Raw genomic sequence first — 17,391 nt, forward strand, 5'->3', positions numbered from 1 at the left:
AAAAATCGAAACATTTAACAGATTTCTAAAAAACAAAATACTTAACATCGTGTTAAATTTCTTATACATATATTGAAGTAAATACTAAAAAATTTAATCAAGTGACTTACTTAAAGTAGTTTTGGAAGCATCAGGATATAATTTTCGGCACTCACTGACTACCTGAAGTACATATTGTTTTTGTTCCTCATCTTTAGTTAAAAGATTATTAAAATCGGTTATTAACTTGACTCCTCTTTCTGCCATGTCATTTACGACTTTAAGTGTTTTCACTTTCTTAAAGCCTTCTTTAAAATGGGGGTTTTCGGGCCAAAGATTTGGAGGTTCTTTGAGAAAACTTGTGTCTATTTTCAATCGGCCGAAAAAGTTCAATGTTTCTTTGTTCACAATATTTTTTAACCCTGCTGTGACAAATTGTTCAATTTCATGTGGATGTAGCTTTGGATTTACTATTCTGTTGGTTTCTGTTTCGCTGTTTTTTAAAATTATGTTGGCCATTTCTGATTTTTCGCCATCTGGTAAAGTTGGGTCAAAGAACGCCAGACCTACCAGCTCTGAACTCAAATACCATAAATGGTTTGAGAATTTAGCAAGAGCCTTCTCTGAAATGTCTTTGTCTATCTTGCGGTATTCAATGAAATCACGCAAAAGATCAAGATCTTGTTTAGGAGCCAGATAAGCTCTTGGGGCATTAAACCAAGCCTTGCAGTAAATTTTTAATTAGATAGGTAACATCAATCTATAACATAGAAAGTTTTATTTTAAATCGAGTTTGCACTTCAGCTCTTTTTGAGGTAAGTACTGAAAATTCAAATTGATGACAATAATTTTTTTTTGTAAAACTAAACAAATTTTGAATCTGAATTATGTGTAATAACACTACCTTTCATTTAATATATAAAAAGTGAAAATAACCCCATCTGTTTGGGAGCTAGAGCTAATTTTCTTCGAAAAACAGTGAAAAAACAGAGATTTTTGATACTTTGAGCGAGTGTCGGCACCATTTAGACTTATCCAATCGAGCTGAAATTTTGGCTATCTAAAAATCTGCAAAGGCGGAACATTTTATGGGGTTCCCCCGAAAAAAATTCGACACAAATTTTGTTCTATGGGAGTTGCGGTCACTCTAATGTGTACGTACCTACAAAAAAATTCTCGCCTGGACTTTTATTCATAATTGTGTTGTTGTTTTAATAATTCTATAGCTCATTTGACATTTTTCAAATAAAATAATAATTAAACAATAAAGAAATCCTGTTTAAAACCTCCATTTGCTCTAAAAATCTCTCTTAAAAGGTCGAATTTGGTGTTTTAACTAAAACGACTTTTAAATTCAATGCTCAATTAGTTAATGATGCCAAACTTAAAAAAAAATCCTTAAAAGAGACTGAATTAAACGAATTTGGTTTTAAATTTTAAAATTCTCTTTTTTAATGGCGATTTAAGTTTAATTTAGAGTCAATAAATTGGGCCTAAAATCGTATTTTTGCATTTTCTCAATATTTTTAAGGTTATACATAGTATAATAAAAATGGTTTGAGTAAAAGTTCTAGACCTTTATAATTATGTACAACTTTTGTATTTAAGTCTTTTCGATAGAATTAAAAAAAAAAACGATTTTTGACACCCACCCCACTTTTTCGCCCACCCACCCCCTTTCCCCCAATTTGTTTGTGAGCAATTTATTTTTCCTCTTTCATATACCATTTATCCTAAATTTTTATGCTGCTAAATATTTTTTCAACTTTTGCCCTCTCAAAACCGGATTGACACTGGTCTATACGTTTTTATGGTGTTGAAAACGAATCTAAATTAAGTCAAATTATTTGGGTAAGAATTTCAGGAAGTTAAATAATCACAATTAGAATGAAAAAAATTATCAGTCATTAGATACTTCCAAGTTGATGCTAGCCTTTCAATTTAACAAATGAACAACAATTTAGTGAATTTTATATTGTCTATAGCTACTGCAGTACACATTGTAAGTATTTCAGTTGTACTTTAATAGAAGTTAAATCAATATACAAACCTATTTGTTTTGAAAAGAATTATAAAAAAAACATCAACTACAAACAAACTACACATGCCCTCTAGTAGGTGAACAAGTAAAAAATCAACCTAGAAAACACTGATGATTGTGATGGTATTTGGAATAACTGCTGCTTCATTTGTGTCGTGCGAGTTACAAAATTGTCCGTCATTGTTGTCAACTCCCTATGATGATAGTAATGTAATGACTGGGCGAATATTGCAACAATGGATCCTCCAAAAAAAAAGACCTCTTTAATAAAACCTATATGATGGAGGAGAATTGAAACTATAAAGTCCCTAATGGTCAACACAAGGACAACCAACAGCTACATAGTGTTGTTTGTTTTCATGACTTTTTTCCAATTTCTAGTGGTAGGGAAACACCACTTTTAATAACTGACGCTGTTGAAATTTTCAAAAACACAAACAAATAAAACAAAAATTTACGAATTCCATTGAAGTTGGTAGAAGCCGGGAAACAACACTATATAATAAAGTAAAATAAAAATGTACTCGTAAAACGATGTTAGTTATTACTACAAACAAGAGGGTTAAATTGAAAAAGTTTAATAATTGGTTATATTTTTCCAAAGTCACAACTTACTAGTAAAAAATAACATTTCGATGTCCTGCAATGTGATGCTTGTTAATAAATTTGACATGTTTTTAAAACATACAAAAAATACACTATGGAATAGTTACAGATAATTAAATCAACTTTAAACTAGATAGGTAGAGGTACCTAACTCTGACCAAAACACAAAAAAAAAAATAGTAAATGATTTTTGTATAGTATAAATAGTCCAGACGAAATAGACATAAAAAACCCAGAAATAATTCGCATAGAGTTAAAAATTGATTCAGAGAATTGAAACATCGATTAATGTAAAATGTCAAAAGTCCCCGAAATTCCATTTGTGTATAAAAAGTTATTCTTGGTTAAATTTTGAAAATGCTAGTTTAATAAAAGACCAAATACTCCTCTCTCTGAAACCTAATAAACGAAACAAAAAAGAACATCTTAAGGTTTTTTATGAAAACATCATGGTCTATAAAATAAATTTAAAATATATTTCAAAAACCGAGTTTTAGAAGAGTCGCATAAGTATGAAAAACTGTCATTTTTGATATATGTATGTATGTCCAATTTAAAATATGTATTTAAATATTTTTGAAGTGTAAACTTCTTTAGTATCGACGAAAAAGCGACAGGAAAAATCAATTGATCATAACTTTTTGTTTTAATAGATAGATGAATGAAATTTATACAGTTGTGAAAATCTGTTGCCGATGACCAGCCACCAGTGTAGGAAGTACAGTAATCTCAGTTTGTAATTTCGACATGATTGGCTTTAAAAAATTCTTACTTTTTTTGTAGGCATCGTAGAAATATGATTGAAGCGTCATATCAAAGGTGAAATAATAAGCTTTCCGATGATATAAAATTTATTTCAAGTTGTCATAAAAAAATGGATTTAATGGTGTTTGATAAAAAAAAATGAAAATTTGTAAGCTTTTTAATGGTGTTATTTTTTTTTTATGATTTTTTAAGGTTTCACTTCTACCACTAGACCAGTGCCGATGCCTTCAAAAACATTAAAAAGTACAAAAAAATCATAGTAGGATGAAACCCATTGGAAAAGGAGGGGAATATGATAAGAATGAAAGGAAAAATAAATTACGGGCGAGCCGAGTTCGGGAAGTCGGTGGGTTGAGTTTTTAGTGGTAAAAAATGGTATATCTCGATTCCCGGCAAAACTACAAATCCTATAGAAAAAAGTTTTATGGCAAAGTTGTAGGTAATAAAAAGATCTACAACTTTTGTATCAACAATTTTTTCACATAACCTCAAAATTTATGTGAAAAATTCAAAAAACCGAGTTTTTGGTTTTTTATTTTTATCTTTTTCAAAAACAAAAATTTTTCTACGAAATTTGGTGAAAACTTACCTTATTATGTCCCAAATACACTGTAATTTATTTGATTTAAAATATTAATTTGTTCACCTTATTTTGACTTAATACCAAAAAAACACCCTAATTTTTAATCGAAAATTCACGTGTCAAAATATCAGCTTTTTTAAAAAAGTCGGTGGGCATTTCGTTCGTTAAAATGTCTATTTTCTGATGGTGTAAAAAAAATTGTACATTAGTATACTATAGAACATGTTCTAGTAAAATTCAAAAAATGAAAAAAGCTTGAATTCGAAAAAAAATTTTTATCATTGTTTACAATTTTGGCCTGTATATTCAAATTTACACTTTAATTACTCAAAAAACGTAAGATTAATCAATGTTACATGAAATCTTACGTTTTTTGAGTAATTAAAGTGTAAATTTGAATAAATAGGCCAAAATTGTAAACAATGATAAAAAAACATTTTCGAATTCAAGCTTTTTTCATTTTTTGAATTTTACTAGAACATGTTCTATAGTATACTAATGTACAATTTTTTTTACACCATCAGAAAATAGAAATTTTTAACGAACGAAATGCCCACCGACTTTTTGAAAAAAGCTGATATTTTGACACGTGAATTTTCGATTGAAAATTAGGGTGTTTTTTTGGTATTAAGTCAAAATAAGGTGAACAAATTAATATTTTAAATCAAATAAATTACAGTGTATTTGGGACATAATAAGGTAAGTTTTCACCAAATTTCGTAGAAAAATTTTTGTTTTTTAAAAAGATAAAAATAAAAAACCAAAAACTCGGTTTTTTTAAATTTTTCACATAAATTTTGAGGTTATGTGAAAAAATTGTTGATACAAAAGTTGTAGATCTTTTTATTATCTACAACTTTGCCATACATCTTTTTTCTATAGGATTTGTAGTTTTGCCGGAAATTGAGATATACCAATTTTTTACCATTAAAAACTGAACCCACCCACTTCCCGAACTCGGCTCGCCCGTAATTTATTTTTCCTTTAATTTTCATCATATTCACCTCCTTTTCCAATGGGTTTCATTCTACTATGATTTTTTTTGGTTTCAAAAATTATCGACCCTGGTCTACACGTGTGAATTGCACACATGATTTTTTTTTAATATAGGTCTGAAAAGTAAAAAAAAAATGAACGACCATTTGAGGAAAACAGTCAAAAAACGATATTTCGATACACCATACCACTCCTTTAAGCGGACTACCTTCCAAACTGTAACTAAAGCATTTCTTATTCTATTTTGTGGAAAATATTATATAAAGTGAATTAAAAATACATATATTTAAAAACTCAAATAAAAAAAAAAAACATAAAACGTTTTTATACAGATTAGCAGCACATAGGTAATCTTAAAATTTTTAAAATACAACTTTTCGATAGGATATTTAAATCGCGATATCTTTTAAACGATAAATCGGCAGAAAAAAAAGTCTCATAACTTTCAAGACTCTTGGCATGCAAGAATTATATGAGCTCTATTTTTTTTAAGGTAGTGTAATTAGAATTAAGAAGTTTTGAACGAAAAAATGTGTGACAGCTACATGATACCAAGGAACACGATAGTTCCCAGCCAGGTTCTGTTGCAACTTTGGACAATACAGTTGTTTTATTACCAGAAACCAATCTGCCTCTAAAATAAAATGTCAATTCGAACTTTTATTATTTTTTGGGTTTTTAAATATCTTTAGAAAATAGACCCAATGAATAGAAAAATTGTCATGAAAACCAATTAAAATCGACAACAATTAAAAGCCAAATCTTAAAACATTGGTTGAATTAAAAAAAAAAAACAATTGAATGTGAACATCTTTACGTAAATTTCTGGATTTAAGATGAATAAAAAGGTTAACAACGTTCAGTCATTTTCAAATCCGGTAATTCACCTTTAATTCTGTAGTTCGGTTTCTAAACTTATTATTAGTATACAGAAATTAATCTACAGGGGTATTGGTTTATTCTTTTCTAACCAGATAAATCTAGTAAGGTGCGTTAATTAAATCCTATTTTACACCTATCTTAAAGTGTACAATGTACATGTTGTGTGTGTTGTAAAATAACATACGAGTGTATTAAGTTAACATACGAAACTCTATTTCAATCGACCTTATTTTTACCCATAAATTAATTTAGCATGTTATCTAAAGAATTTCCTTTAGCACCAATCCTTAATCCCTTTTAACGTATCTTTCAAAAAATGCGTAGTAAGGAAAGGGACTTGTATAGAATTTATGTATGAATTTTGTTGACAAAAAAAAAAAAATTTATTATCAAACTGTGGTTGTGTTTAGTTTACTTATTCATATATTTGAATATATTATGTAAACGAACAAGTATGTATAATTTATATTCTTAACATTTTTCTACAAGGCTGTTTTTTTGCAAATTTACTAAAAAATAATTTCAAAAAAAAATAAAAAAAAATGTCTTGATGGCCATTGTGTAATGTAAAGAAGTTATTTGCATTTTAATAAACTTATTGCTGGTGTGGCAACAACGGCAATGGCACGATGGCGTCGCGTAGCCTTATTTTAAATGTAAAACCGGAATTGTAAGGCTACACGTTTTGCAAATTAATTTTTATTTTCACAGCAAGAGACATCCCATCCTGATTAAAATAAAACAACAATAGTTTTTAGTTTTTGAAATTCCAACACACAGCACAACACTAATGTAAGAGAAAAACACGAAGAAATATTCAGTAATTGCATTGGATTAGAGTTTGTGGTGTGGTATGGAATGGAGACTAAAGCCTGGCTGAAATGATTGTGTGAATTTTAAATAAACCTGAAAAACAGAGACGGAACAACATTGTTGGTTATTTCAATCTTCGCGAAGCTATATAGCTCTTTGGTCTAGATTAAGAGGAAGGCTTTTATTCATAGTTATGTGGGAAATTAGTAGATAAAAAGGATTTATCACCAAGCAGACGTCACTGTGGGGTGCTGGGATGGCAAATATTTTAATACCGTTTTAGTTGCTTGTGGTATACTAAACTTTCTATATTGAAATTTATACCAATTTAACGTTCAACTACTATAACTCATATTTGTTTTGAACAAATAAAAAAATATAAACATCAATATTAGGGTGGGTCAAAAAATCGAAATTCGGTTTTTTCGATTTTGTACTCCTAAAAATCGATTTCTAGACACCTCTAGAATATAGGTACACACTTAATATGAGCTCTTTATATTAACCCTCTGTCGGCACACGGGTGCGAATTTGGCAGGACAAAAATAAAGTCCCAAAAAAGTGTCTTTATAAGAGTGAAAACATATTTTTGGGAATTGTGAATACAATATTCGAATTCCTCGGAAAGTTCTACATCAATTTCATATATGATTCTCTAAAAAATAGTGAGACCGAAAAAAGTTCTAGAAAAAGTATAAACCAAATTCGAAAAAAAGAGGTGTGCCTACAGAGGGTTAATGGGAAGGTCCTCCGCTTCGCAATTTTCCATTTTTACAATATACGAATATCTTCTAAACGGTTAATGCAATCAATTTGATGCCAAAAATTTGTTTGTAGAACGTTTAAGCCCCTACAAGAATACATCTTATTAATTTGAAAATAATAAAGTTTCTGTAAATTGGAAAATTTTTAAAAGTAAAAATTGTTTTTATAATTTTTTCTTAACTTCGACCTCGAATATCTTTAGAATGGTTAGTTTAATGAAAAAAGTTAATAAGACATTTTTTGTGGGGCAATCTGTTTCCTACAAGAATATGTCATGCGCGTTTGATTATTATAATTTTTCAATTTGTTACAAAATTAAGAATAAAAAACGAATTTTTAAAGATTTTCTCAATTTTTGGACCTCGAATATCTCCTAAACGGTTAGATAATTGAAAAAAGTGTAGAGCTTTCAATTTTCTACAAGAATATGTAAAGAAATTTGCTAAAAAGTAAATTAATAAAAAAAAATGATTCTTTTTAGTAGAAGCTTGATGTAAAAATGGAAAATTGCGAAGCGAAGGACCTTTCCACCAATATAAAGAGCTCATATTTGGTGTGTATGTGTATATTCTAGAGGTGTCTAGAAATCGATTTTTCTGAGTAGGTACGAATTTTTTTTAACGAATTTCGATTTTTTTTTTGACCCACCCTAATGAATATCCATCATTTCCAAACCATTAAACAAACTACATAATATGCCCTAGGGCCTAGGTGAACAAGTTAAAAAAATCAACTTAGGTACAATACAAATACTTAAACACACTGATGATGTTGATGGTACCTATTTGTAAAAAAACTGCTGCTTCATTTGTGTCGTGCGAGTTACAAAATTGTCGGTCATTGTTGTCAACTCCCTATGATGATAGCAATGTAATGACTGGGTGAATATTGTATATCCTCTGCAGATTCAAAAAATACACTTTTAATAAAACCTTTATGATGGAGTAGAATTGAAACTATGAAGTCCCTAATGGTCAACACAAGGGCAACCAACAGACATTAAAAGGTTGTTTGTTTTTTTTTTTGACTTTTTTTGTGCAATCCCAGTTTTAATAACTGACGCTGTTGAAATTTTCAAAAACACAAACAAAATAAAACAAAAAAAATTACTAATTCTATTGAAGCTGGTTGAAGCGGGTACCAACAACATGTAATCAGTAAAATAAAAATGTACTCGTAAAACGATGTTAGTTATTACTACAAACAAGAGGGTTAAATTGAAAAAGTTTAATAATTGGTTTTATTTTACCAAAGTTACAACACCACGAGTACGAAATAACATTGATGTCCTGCCATGTAAAGCTTGTTAAATAAAATTGGTATAATTTTTTTTGAAATCCAAACATAAAGTAATAAAAAATATTAAATTATTCCTTATTTAAGCTTGCACCACCAAAATGTATTGAATTGCAAAAAAGAGCTGGAAGCGGCCAAGACCAAAAAAAGATACGAATTTTTCTCTAGAATTTTTGAAGGTGTACTTTTGGTTTGGTGTTTTAGTTTTTTACTTGGGATATACATTTCATAGGTATTGTTCAAAAAAGTGAGTCTGGCAAATCTGTCTATCTGTCTGTCTGCATACACCTCGAGCTACAGCCTAAACGAGTGAAGTGATTTTCTTCAAACTTGGTAGTTAGCAGTTTTGGGTGATTGACAATAGAGGAAATTGAAATTTTTTTATGACCAAAGCTAAAGGCCATATAACGGAAATAGAATAGTTTTTTTTTTCAAAAACGGCTCTAACGATTTTGATTAAAATTTTTTTGTTACTACACAAGTGAAAAAAGAAATAACTTTTTATTTATAAGAGCCAACTTTTGAAATAAAAAAATATTATTTGTACCGTTATTAACGGTATAGGACAGTTTTTTTCGGTTTCTGAATATCTCGTACAAGATTAACCCGATTTCAACAACAAATTTCATACAAAAGCGTTTAGGTAAAAGTAATATTAAAATTTTAGAAAATTTTCAAAATCACATTTTTGGATTTTTAAAAAGTATTTTAACATTTTTTTTTTTGAAAAATCGATTTTTAGAAAACGGGTTGTGAAAAATTTTGAATTTTCGTTTCGTGTGTAAATTAATTATTTCTTCAAAATGGCATGCCAACTTTTTTTTTTTGAATAATGTTAGAAAATTTTTATATAGGTATACAAAATTAATTTTTTTAAAAAACGGTTCTATAACGATTTTCGAAATTTGTTTTCTAAAAATTCTTTTTTTTGTGTAGGAATTACTAACGGCTGTTTGGTTATTAGGTTATAGTATCGGGTTGATTTTAGACTAGCTTCTCTTAAGAGCCGACTATTAAGTCGCCTGCCTGTGCGCATACTAGGAGCCTAACCCGACTAAACTATCGGCCGATAGAAAGTCTGTAGTGTGGGGGCTCTAAGAGCGCCGCCGCCGGCCGATACTTAATGGTTGTAGTGTGCGCACTTTCATACATTTATATAATGATTAAGAGTACGACTAAACTGTCGGCCGATAGGAAGTTTGTAGTGTGCAGGGGCTCTAAATTGAATAAAATTTAATTTTTTTTTGTTCAAACTGAAAGTAAAACCTACATTGCTTCGAAATGTGTTCATCTTGAATACCTTTGGTTGGTTACATTTAATTGTCGACTTAAACGGAAGGACCAACACAACTACGACGAAAGACGACGACCATACAAGCTATAAGAACATGAATTATATCATCACTATTGTTCTTATAGTCGATATAAAGTAATTGCAAAATAAATGGAAGCTCATTTAATTCCTATGTAAAGCTTCAACACCACCATTTCACTTGACTTCAACCCACACCGTCCACCATCCGTCGTCCGTCGTCGGTCGTGTCGTCCACCAGTTAAGATTAATTGCTCGCAAAGTTGACCTACTTAATTTTTGAACGAACTTAATTGGAGATTTATATTGCTGGCTGTTGAGACCATGGACTTCATCGCTACAATGGCTCTATTCTTTATATACATTTGTGTGTATATTGTTCCCGTTTTGTCCCTCTCTTAACAATTTGACATTTTTGGTAAAAGTGCAAAACCATGCTTCTGTCAACATTGGGTTTAATTGATAATTGAATATTACCCATTAATACAGGGGGCATTATTGAGTAAAAATATTGCATTTCGATTTATTGAATTATTAAATAATAATAATTTGAATGAGTTTTATTTGTTGTGATTTAATTTAAAAAATAAAAAAAAAAAAATTGTGTAATGATGCATTGGAAATTACCATTAAAACCGTATTTAAATGCTTATGATATAACAAATTCATACAATCAGAAATAATAAAATAAAAATTATGTCCCAGAAATGAAGGATATCACTTTAAAACTTTAATTTGGTTATGTAAACTTATTTCTGTTTGAACTATTAATTTCTTATTTGAAGGCCACATTTTTGGCAAACTTGTTCCACAAAATCTATTTTCTGGTTAGAAATTTTATTCTCTGAAATATAAACCGATAAATGGAATTCACTTTAAAAAATTATCAAGATCGTCAATAATTCTTATTCTTCCAGTTTTAATTTATGAGCTTTATAAAGGTATAAATAGGTACGTAAGGCAAACAATTACAAATGCAAAGACAAATGAGGTGTAAAAAGGTTCATTAATTGAAAAACATTAACAAAAGGTCATGTTGATTATTTTTTCAGCAAAAAAAAAAATGAAGGTGGAAATTGTATAATGAGCTTAAGGAAAACAAACACAAAATGAATAAATGTATTTCGTTGCCCATTTTATAAGCCCAACAATTATAAATCATTAATTATAATGGAGGATTTATTTTAAATTAACAATGTTAAATATAAAGACTAAAACGGAATCATCATTGATTTTAAACACAATTCAATTCAATTCATTTTATATAATTCAATTGTACACATAAGATTGGATTTTTTTATAGTACCTACTTAAAATAATTGGTAATTTTAAATTAAAAATAATAATGGATTTGTGATTGTAATAGTAATTTATATAAACATTTTAATTAACCACAATTTTACCGAGTTTATATCGATTTTCATAATATTTTCCGACACTTGAATATTTATTTATTCCTCCAGATTTTATTTTTTTCAGTCGCAGATTTCTGTCCAATTTTGAAAATTAGCAATTTAAAAAAATGGTATTCTGATATGCTCTCCCTTTTTAATATATAATGATACCACGTGGAAAAAACGGTGCGGGGTCATAAGTCCACGGGTCAAAAGTCCATAATGGACTACTGTTTCACTTGCGTGTCAGAAACGCACAAAAAGTGAGCCAGAACTCCATAATGTCGAAAAAGATGTGGAAGGTGCTTAAGGAATATTAATTTGTAAAGAATGTTGAAACGTTAATTTTTTTCAACAATATTTTTGTAAATTGATTTTTTAGTTTTTTTTTATAATTTTTTTTTTTTTTTTGAAAATTTTATGTTTTTTTCTCAACTGACTCGAGTTTTGTTTGTAAAGCTTATTGAAGTAATTTTGGAAAACTCGCACAAGGCCAAGAAGAACAAAAATTTGTTCAACAGACGTTAGTTTGGAGTCTCATAGTGATAATCGCCCCTTATTTGGGGAACAAACAAAGCGGGCTAGTTAATTATCACATATAGATTAAAAACAAATAAATCCCAATTAATTGGCGGAAAGCGAAGTGGAAAAAAATTTGCTCACATGAGAATCTATTTAAATTGCACAAGCCAAACGCGAAGCGGAAAAAAATTTTGCCCACGGAAGAATCAATTTTGAGGTGTGAAAATATTCTCATGTAAGCAAATTTTTTTCCGCTTCGTGTTTACCGAGTTATAACATAAACATCTTTATAAACATCATACAATTGCTAAAACGGGATTTTTTCATTAATGTTTATTCAAATGTTTTAAAAAGCTTTTGAATAATTGTATCTTTATAAATGTTGAAAATTGAAGTAAAACCAATTTTTGAAAGTTGGTCTTATTTCACTTGGACTAATTTCATGACACCAATTGAGCATTTAATGAAGAAACTTTCGAAAATTGACTATTGTTCCAGTTTTGAATACTTATTATTTTATTAAAGTAATTTTCTAAAATTCACTCGAATTTAAAAGATAATTAATCACTTTTTTTTATGAATGTTTTGGAGAGATATTGCGAAGAAAATTAGAATATGAGAACTCAGCCGCATTATGAATTTTTGCTTTCCTAATTGGTTATAAATTTTTAATCGATGGGCCAAAAGTAAACAGGAATTTTATGTGAACTTTTGGCCCACTTGGGTGGGTTCTAAGTCCATAATTGATTTATGGAGCTATGACCCACACTAGTGAGCCAATATTCCATTATAGACTTTTGGCCTGTGTACTTTCGACCCTGCACCGAAAAAACAACTTTAAATCAACAAAAATCTTTGGAATGATTTTCTTTGCAAGATAGGAATTTTTGAAACAAACTAGATCGACGTAAGCTTAATACAGTTTTTTTTACTTGCGATATAGGTACTATATATCAAGTTATGCATTCGTACAAAAAAAAAAAAGTTGAGATAACATTTTTCCATGACATTACGATGGTAGACAATGCCAAAAAAGTGGGTCCCGGAAGTCCGTCTGTCTGTCTGTCTGTCTGTCAGTCTGTCAGTCTGTCAGTCTGTCAGTCTGTCAGTCTGTCAGTCTGTCAGTCTGTCAGTCTGTCAGTCTGTCAGTCTGTCAGTCTGTCAGTCTGTCAGTCTGTCAGTCTGTCAGTCTGTCAGTCTGTCAGTCTGTCAGTCTGTCAGTCTGTCAGTCTGTCAGTCTGTCAGTCTGTCAGTCTGTCAGTCTGTCAGTCTGTCAGTCTGTCTGTCTGTCTGTCTGTATAAGGAGCTACAGCCTAAACGGATGGACCGATTGATGTCAAACCTGGTATGCAGCGTTATTTGGCGACTCTCCAGAGGGGTTTTTGGAATTAATTTTTTTGGACCAAAAATAACGGTACTTGTCTTATACCGATTTTAGTAAAATTGAAATATCTTGAAAACGGCTCCAACGATTTTGTTTAAAAAATTCAAATGTTAGTTTTAAGCTAAGGTCTATATTTCAATGAAAAAATTTTTTTTTGAAAATCATTATTAACGGTACCTGCCATAGAACCGTTTTTTTTCAAATTCGAATATCTCCGAAATTTCTTATTCGATTTCAACGAAACTTTTTGTGAAGAAGTATTTATATAATTTAAATATAAACCAAAAATAAAATTTCCAAAAAAATAATTTTTGGATTTTTAAAAAAATTTTGAAATTTTTTTTTGAAAAATCAAATTTTCGAAAACGGGACATTGAATTTTTTTGAAATTTCGTTTTTAGATGTTGATTAGTGATTTCTACAAAATGGCATTACAATTTTATTTTAAAACTTTTTTTCCAAAAAATTATTTATAAAAAATTGTTTTTTTAAAAAACGGCTCTAACGATTTTGAAATTTTTTTTTTTCTAAAAATGCACGTTAATATATTAATCAAAACTGCATACTTGTTTTGGAGGGCAATTTAATTTCAGATTTAATTTAATTTTTTTTTTTTTAACCAATTTTATTTTTTTTCCAAATTTCTATATAAAAGGTCTTAAAAATTTAAGCAACTTTAACTCCAAGAGCAAGTTCGTGCGACCCAGCCGTGCATTTTATTTAATTTTAAACTCATAAATCTTTTGGAGTCTTACTGGTATATGTGAGCAAGGATTCTCTAACTTGTTACCCTTCGAGTGTTTTCGTTCTTCAAATTAACAGTTTTCCACTTTTCTTCTGGATTTATACTGTTCCCTTGCTGCTTTACTTTGGATAACGTACTCATCACCATATTACCGATTCTTTTTTGTATAGACTTTTTGGCTATTTTGATTTGGACCAGTTCCATGATTTGGTTTTAGATGTCGATTGTATTGAATTTTTAGGTGTTAAATTTAGTTATAGATACTTATAAGAATGTTATGAGTCTTCTTCTCATACTCATATTGCCTTTTTATCTTGTCAGAGAAGTTAACTTAAGAAAATAAGCAATATTCTGTGAGATCAAAAAGGTTTTTTTTCAAGAAGTTTATCAGGGTCAAGTCCTAATATGTGCAGAAAAAATTAAAGCTACTTGAACATGCCTAATGTGGTTTTTGTTTTGAATCAGATAAATGTGAAAGAAATTGAAATTTAATTTCACTACAGATTTGTATACAGGGTGTCCCACAGTCACCGCCCCAAATGAAAACCATGGATTCCTGAGGTCATTTTAAGTCGAAAAACTTAAGAGGTAATTTTCTCGTTTTCGTCCCGTTTTCGAGTTACCACGGTTTTTATGATTTTTGCTCTCTTGTCCTTTAACTAGCCTTATCTTTGCCAAACTACTTTTGATTTGAAAGATTTTTTTTGCAACCAATCAAGAATTTATTGCAGTTTAAGTTTGTCTTAAAACTTTTTTTTCTGCGAACAACCGTTTCTCCACAATTTTGCATCAAATACAACTTTCTTCGTTTTTTAAGTTGTTTTTTACACTTTCGTATCATTTAAGTAAAAAAAACACGTTAATGAGTATTAATTTTTTGTGCTTTTTATTAAACCCCAGTTTATTTTCATAAAAAAAATAGGTTTTATTTCATAAAAAAGGCTACTGAAAGTAATTAAAAAAAACAAACAAACTGAGTGAATTAAAAAAAAAATATTTTTTCAATACAAAATTAATTTAAATGAATTAAAACTTTTTCTGAGCTTTATCTATTTGTTCTTTTCTTAACCACAACTGCTCAGAAAAAGTTTTTAGTTCATTTAAATTAATTTTTTATTTAAAAATTATTTTTTTTTTTTATTCACTCAGTTTGTTTATTTTTTTTTTAATTACTTTCAGTAGCCTTTTTTATGAAATAAAACCTATTTTTTTTATGAAAATAAACTGGGGTTTAATAAAAAGCACAAAAAATTAATACTCATTAACGTGTTTTTTTTACTTAAATGATACGAAAGTGTAAAAAACAACTTAAAAAACGAAGAAAGTTGTATTTGATGCAAAATTGTGGAGAAACGGTTGTTCGCAGAAAAAAAAGTTTTGAGACAAACTTAAACTGCAATAAATTCTTGATTGGTTGCAAAAAAAATCTTTCAAATCAAAAGTAGTTTGGCAAAGATAAGGCTAGTTAAAGGACAAGAGAGCAAAAATCATAAAAACCGTGGTAACTCGAAAACGGGACGAAAACGAGAAAATTACCTCTTAAGTTTTTCGACTTAAAATGACCTCAGGAATCCATGGTTTTCATTTGGGGTGGTGACTGTGGGACACCCTGTATATGCCTGTTCTCTGTTTCCTATGTTATCTTTAACTTTATTCATAAAAAATCAATTTATCTTTACCAACATATCATTTAATGACATTATTTTATATATTTGTGTTCTTTATAATTTCAGAAAATTCAATTGACTTTTTGAAGTCGTTGAAACACAAGCAATTCGAATAGCTTCAAGGATAACAAAAGCAACAACAATAACAACAACAACAAAACAAATATAATCAAGAACAATGGATGTTCTATAAATAATATCATGTCAAATGCAATCAACTATTCAACCACCCTAACCAACAACACCGTCACAGTGACAATGATGATAATGATGAAACAATTTAAATATTCAAACCAAATACGCAGGCTTCAATTATTAACAAACAAATTCGGCTGAAATTATATATGTAAACGGGAGTAGATAGTAGAGACGCAACACAAAATTGACGTCGTCGTACAAAAGAACATACTCATGTAGCATAGATGTAACTTAGTGACATACAAAAACTTCGAGGACTTCGGGGATCAATTACCAAAAAGAATATATAATATATACACCATCAAGACTGATTTTTTCTTCTTTCCTCTTCATTTATATAAATGTACTATTACAAATTCAATCAACTTCATTTAGACGTTGTATATCCTTTGGAAACCATTTAAACTATATTATTGTAGCTCTCCGTTTTTATTCTCCTGGGATATTTACATAGTTCCAGACTTTCATTATACTCCCGCAACCAAAAACAAAAAAAAAAAAACAAAATTGAAGTCGTCGCACTTGTAAAGGAATTTTTCAGAAGGATACAATAGAACACAAAACTATAGGCTATAAGATGTTGATTTTTGTGGCAATTTTCATTATCCATGCTTGTATTGCAGGTAAGTTTTTGTGTAAATACATTGTTTTTCCTTTTTTTGAATAGTAATATTCTGTTTACACTGATGGTTATCTAAGATAATTTAGTTTGTGGTTTCTGTTGGTTGGTATAGGAGAACACAAGGGCCGATCGAGGGCGATGGCTTATGATAAAGGCATGTGTATATGATTAATCATTTCATACAAATTAAAGTGGCATTGACGTGCGTTTGACAAACAAATATGAAAATTAAAGATTATAGGGTGTTTTTTTTTTTGTTAAAGCTGAGAATTTTTAAACACTAAACAAAGAGAAAATAACGTTGGGATAACTTTAATTCTGGTATATTTAACTATATTATGGATAAATAAAATATACCAGAGGTAAAGTTATCCGTGGTGTTATTTTTTTTTCGTGTACTAAACTGTTACAAACTGGTGTTATGTGATATATTTATATATTACTTCTAAAGGTCCAAAGTTGCTTATTTCGTATAAAACAATATCAACGGTACCATTCTTTCTTTTTAACCTTTTTCATTGATATAAGCAGTTTATAACATAACAATCAACTCGAAGCAACTGTTTCTTGAGATTTAGCATCACAACAAAAACATTACTGTTAAAAAAAGAGCCAAGTTCTCCTATGTTGAAATTATGCTGGCACAAAAAGTACTGAGATGTAAAAGTGTACCAAGTTCTAAAGTTTGGGTTCAAATTCGTATCAATAAAATTTTGATTGTTCTCTTGACAATTTTTCTTTTTAATTATCGATTTTTAAAGTTATTTCAAAAATTGCCAAGTAAACAACCAAAATTTTATTGATACGAATTTGAACCCAAA

The 17,391-nt window shown here is 29.4% G+C and overlaps 1 protein-coding gene across 9 annotated transcripts in view; it reads left to right on the top strand.

Annotated features, from left to right (window-relative positions):
- The window catches only part of LOC129913752 (uncharacterized), a 123,264-nt gene that overhangs the window by 22,049 nt on the left and 83,824 nt on the right, over positions 1–17,391 (top strand). For 8 of the 9 annotated variants that reach the window (XM_055992638.1, XM_055992581.1, XM_055992608.1 and 5 more), the window contains exon 2: positions 15,817–16,571. In XM_055992638.1, coding sequence (XP_055848613.1) covers positions 16,526–16,571 — 46 coding nt within the window. In that variant the 5' untranslated portion in view covers positions 15,817–16,525. The remainder of the gene's footprint in view (positions 1–15,816; positions 16,572–17,391) is intronic. The other variant, XM_055992590.1, reaches the window with a different exon arrangement.

This window comes from Episyrphus balteatus, chromosome 1 (genome assembly GCF_945859705.1).
Source record: "Episyrphus balteatus chromosome 1, idEpiBalt1.1, whole genome shotgun sequence".
In the NCBI taxonomy this organism is placed as follows: domain Eukaryota; kingdom Metazoa; phylum Arthropoda; class Insecta; order Diptera; family Syrphidae; genus Episyrphus; species Episyrphus balteatus.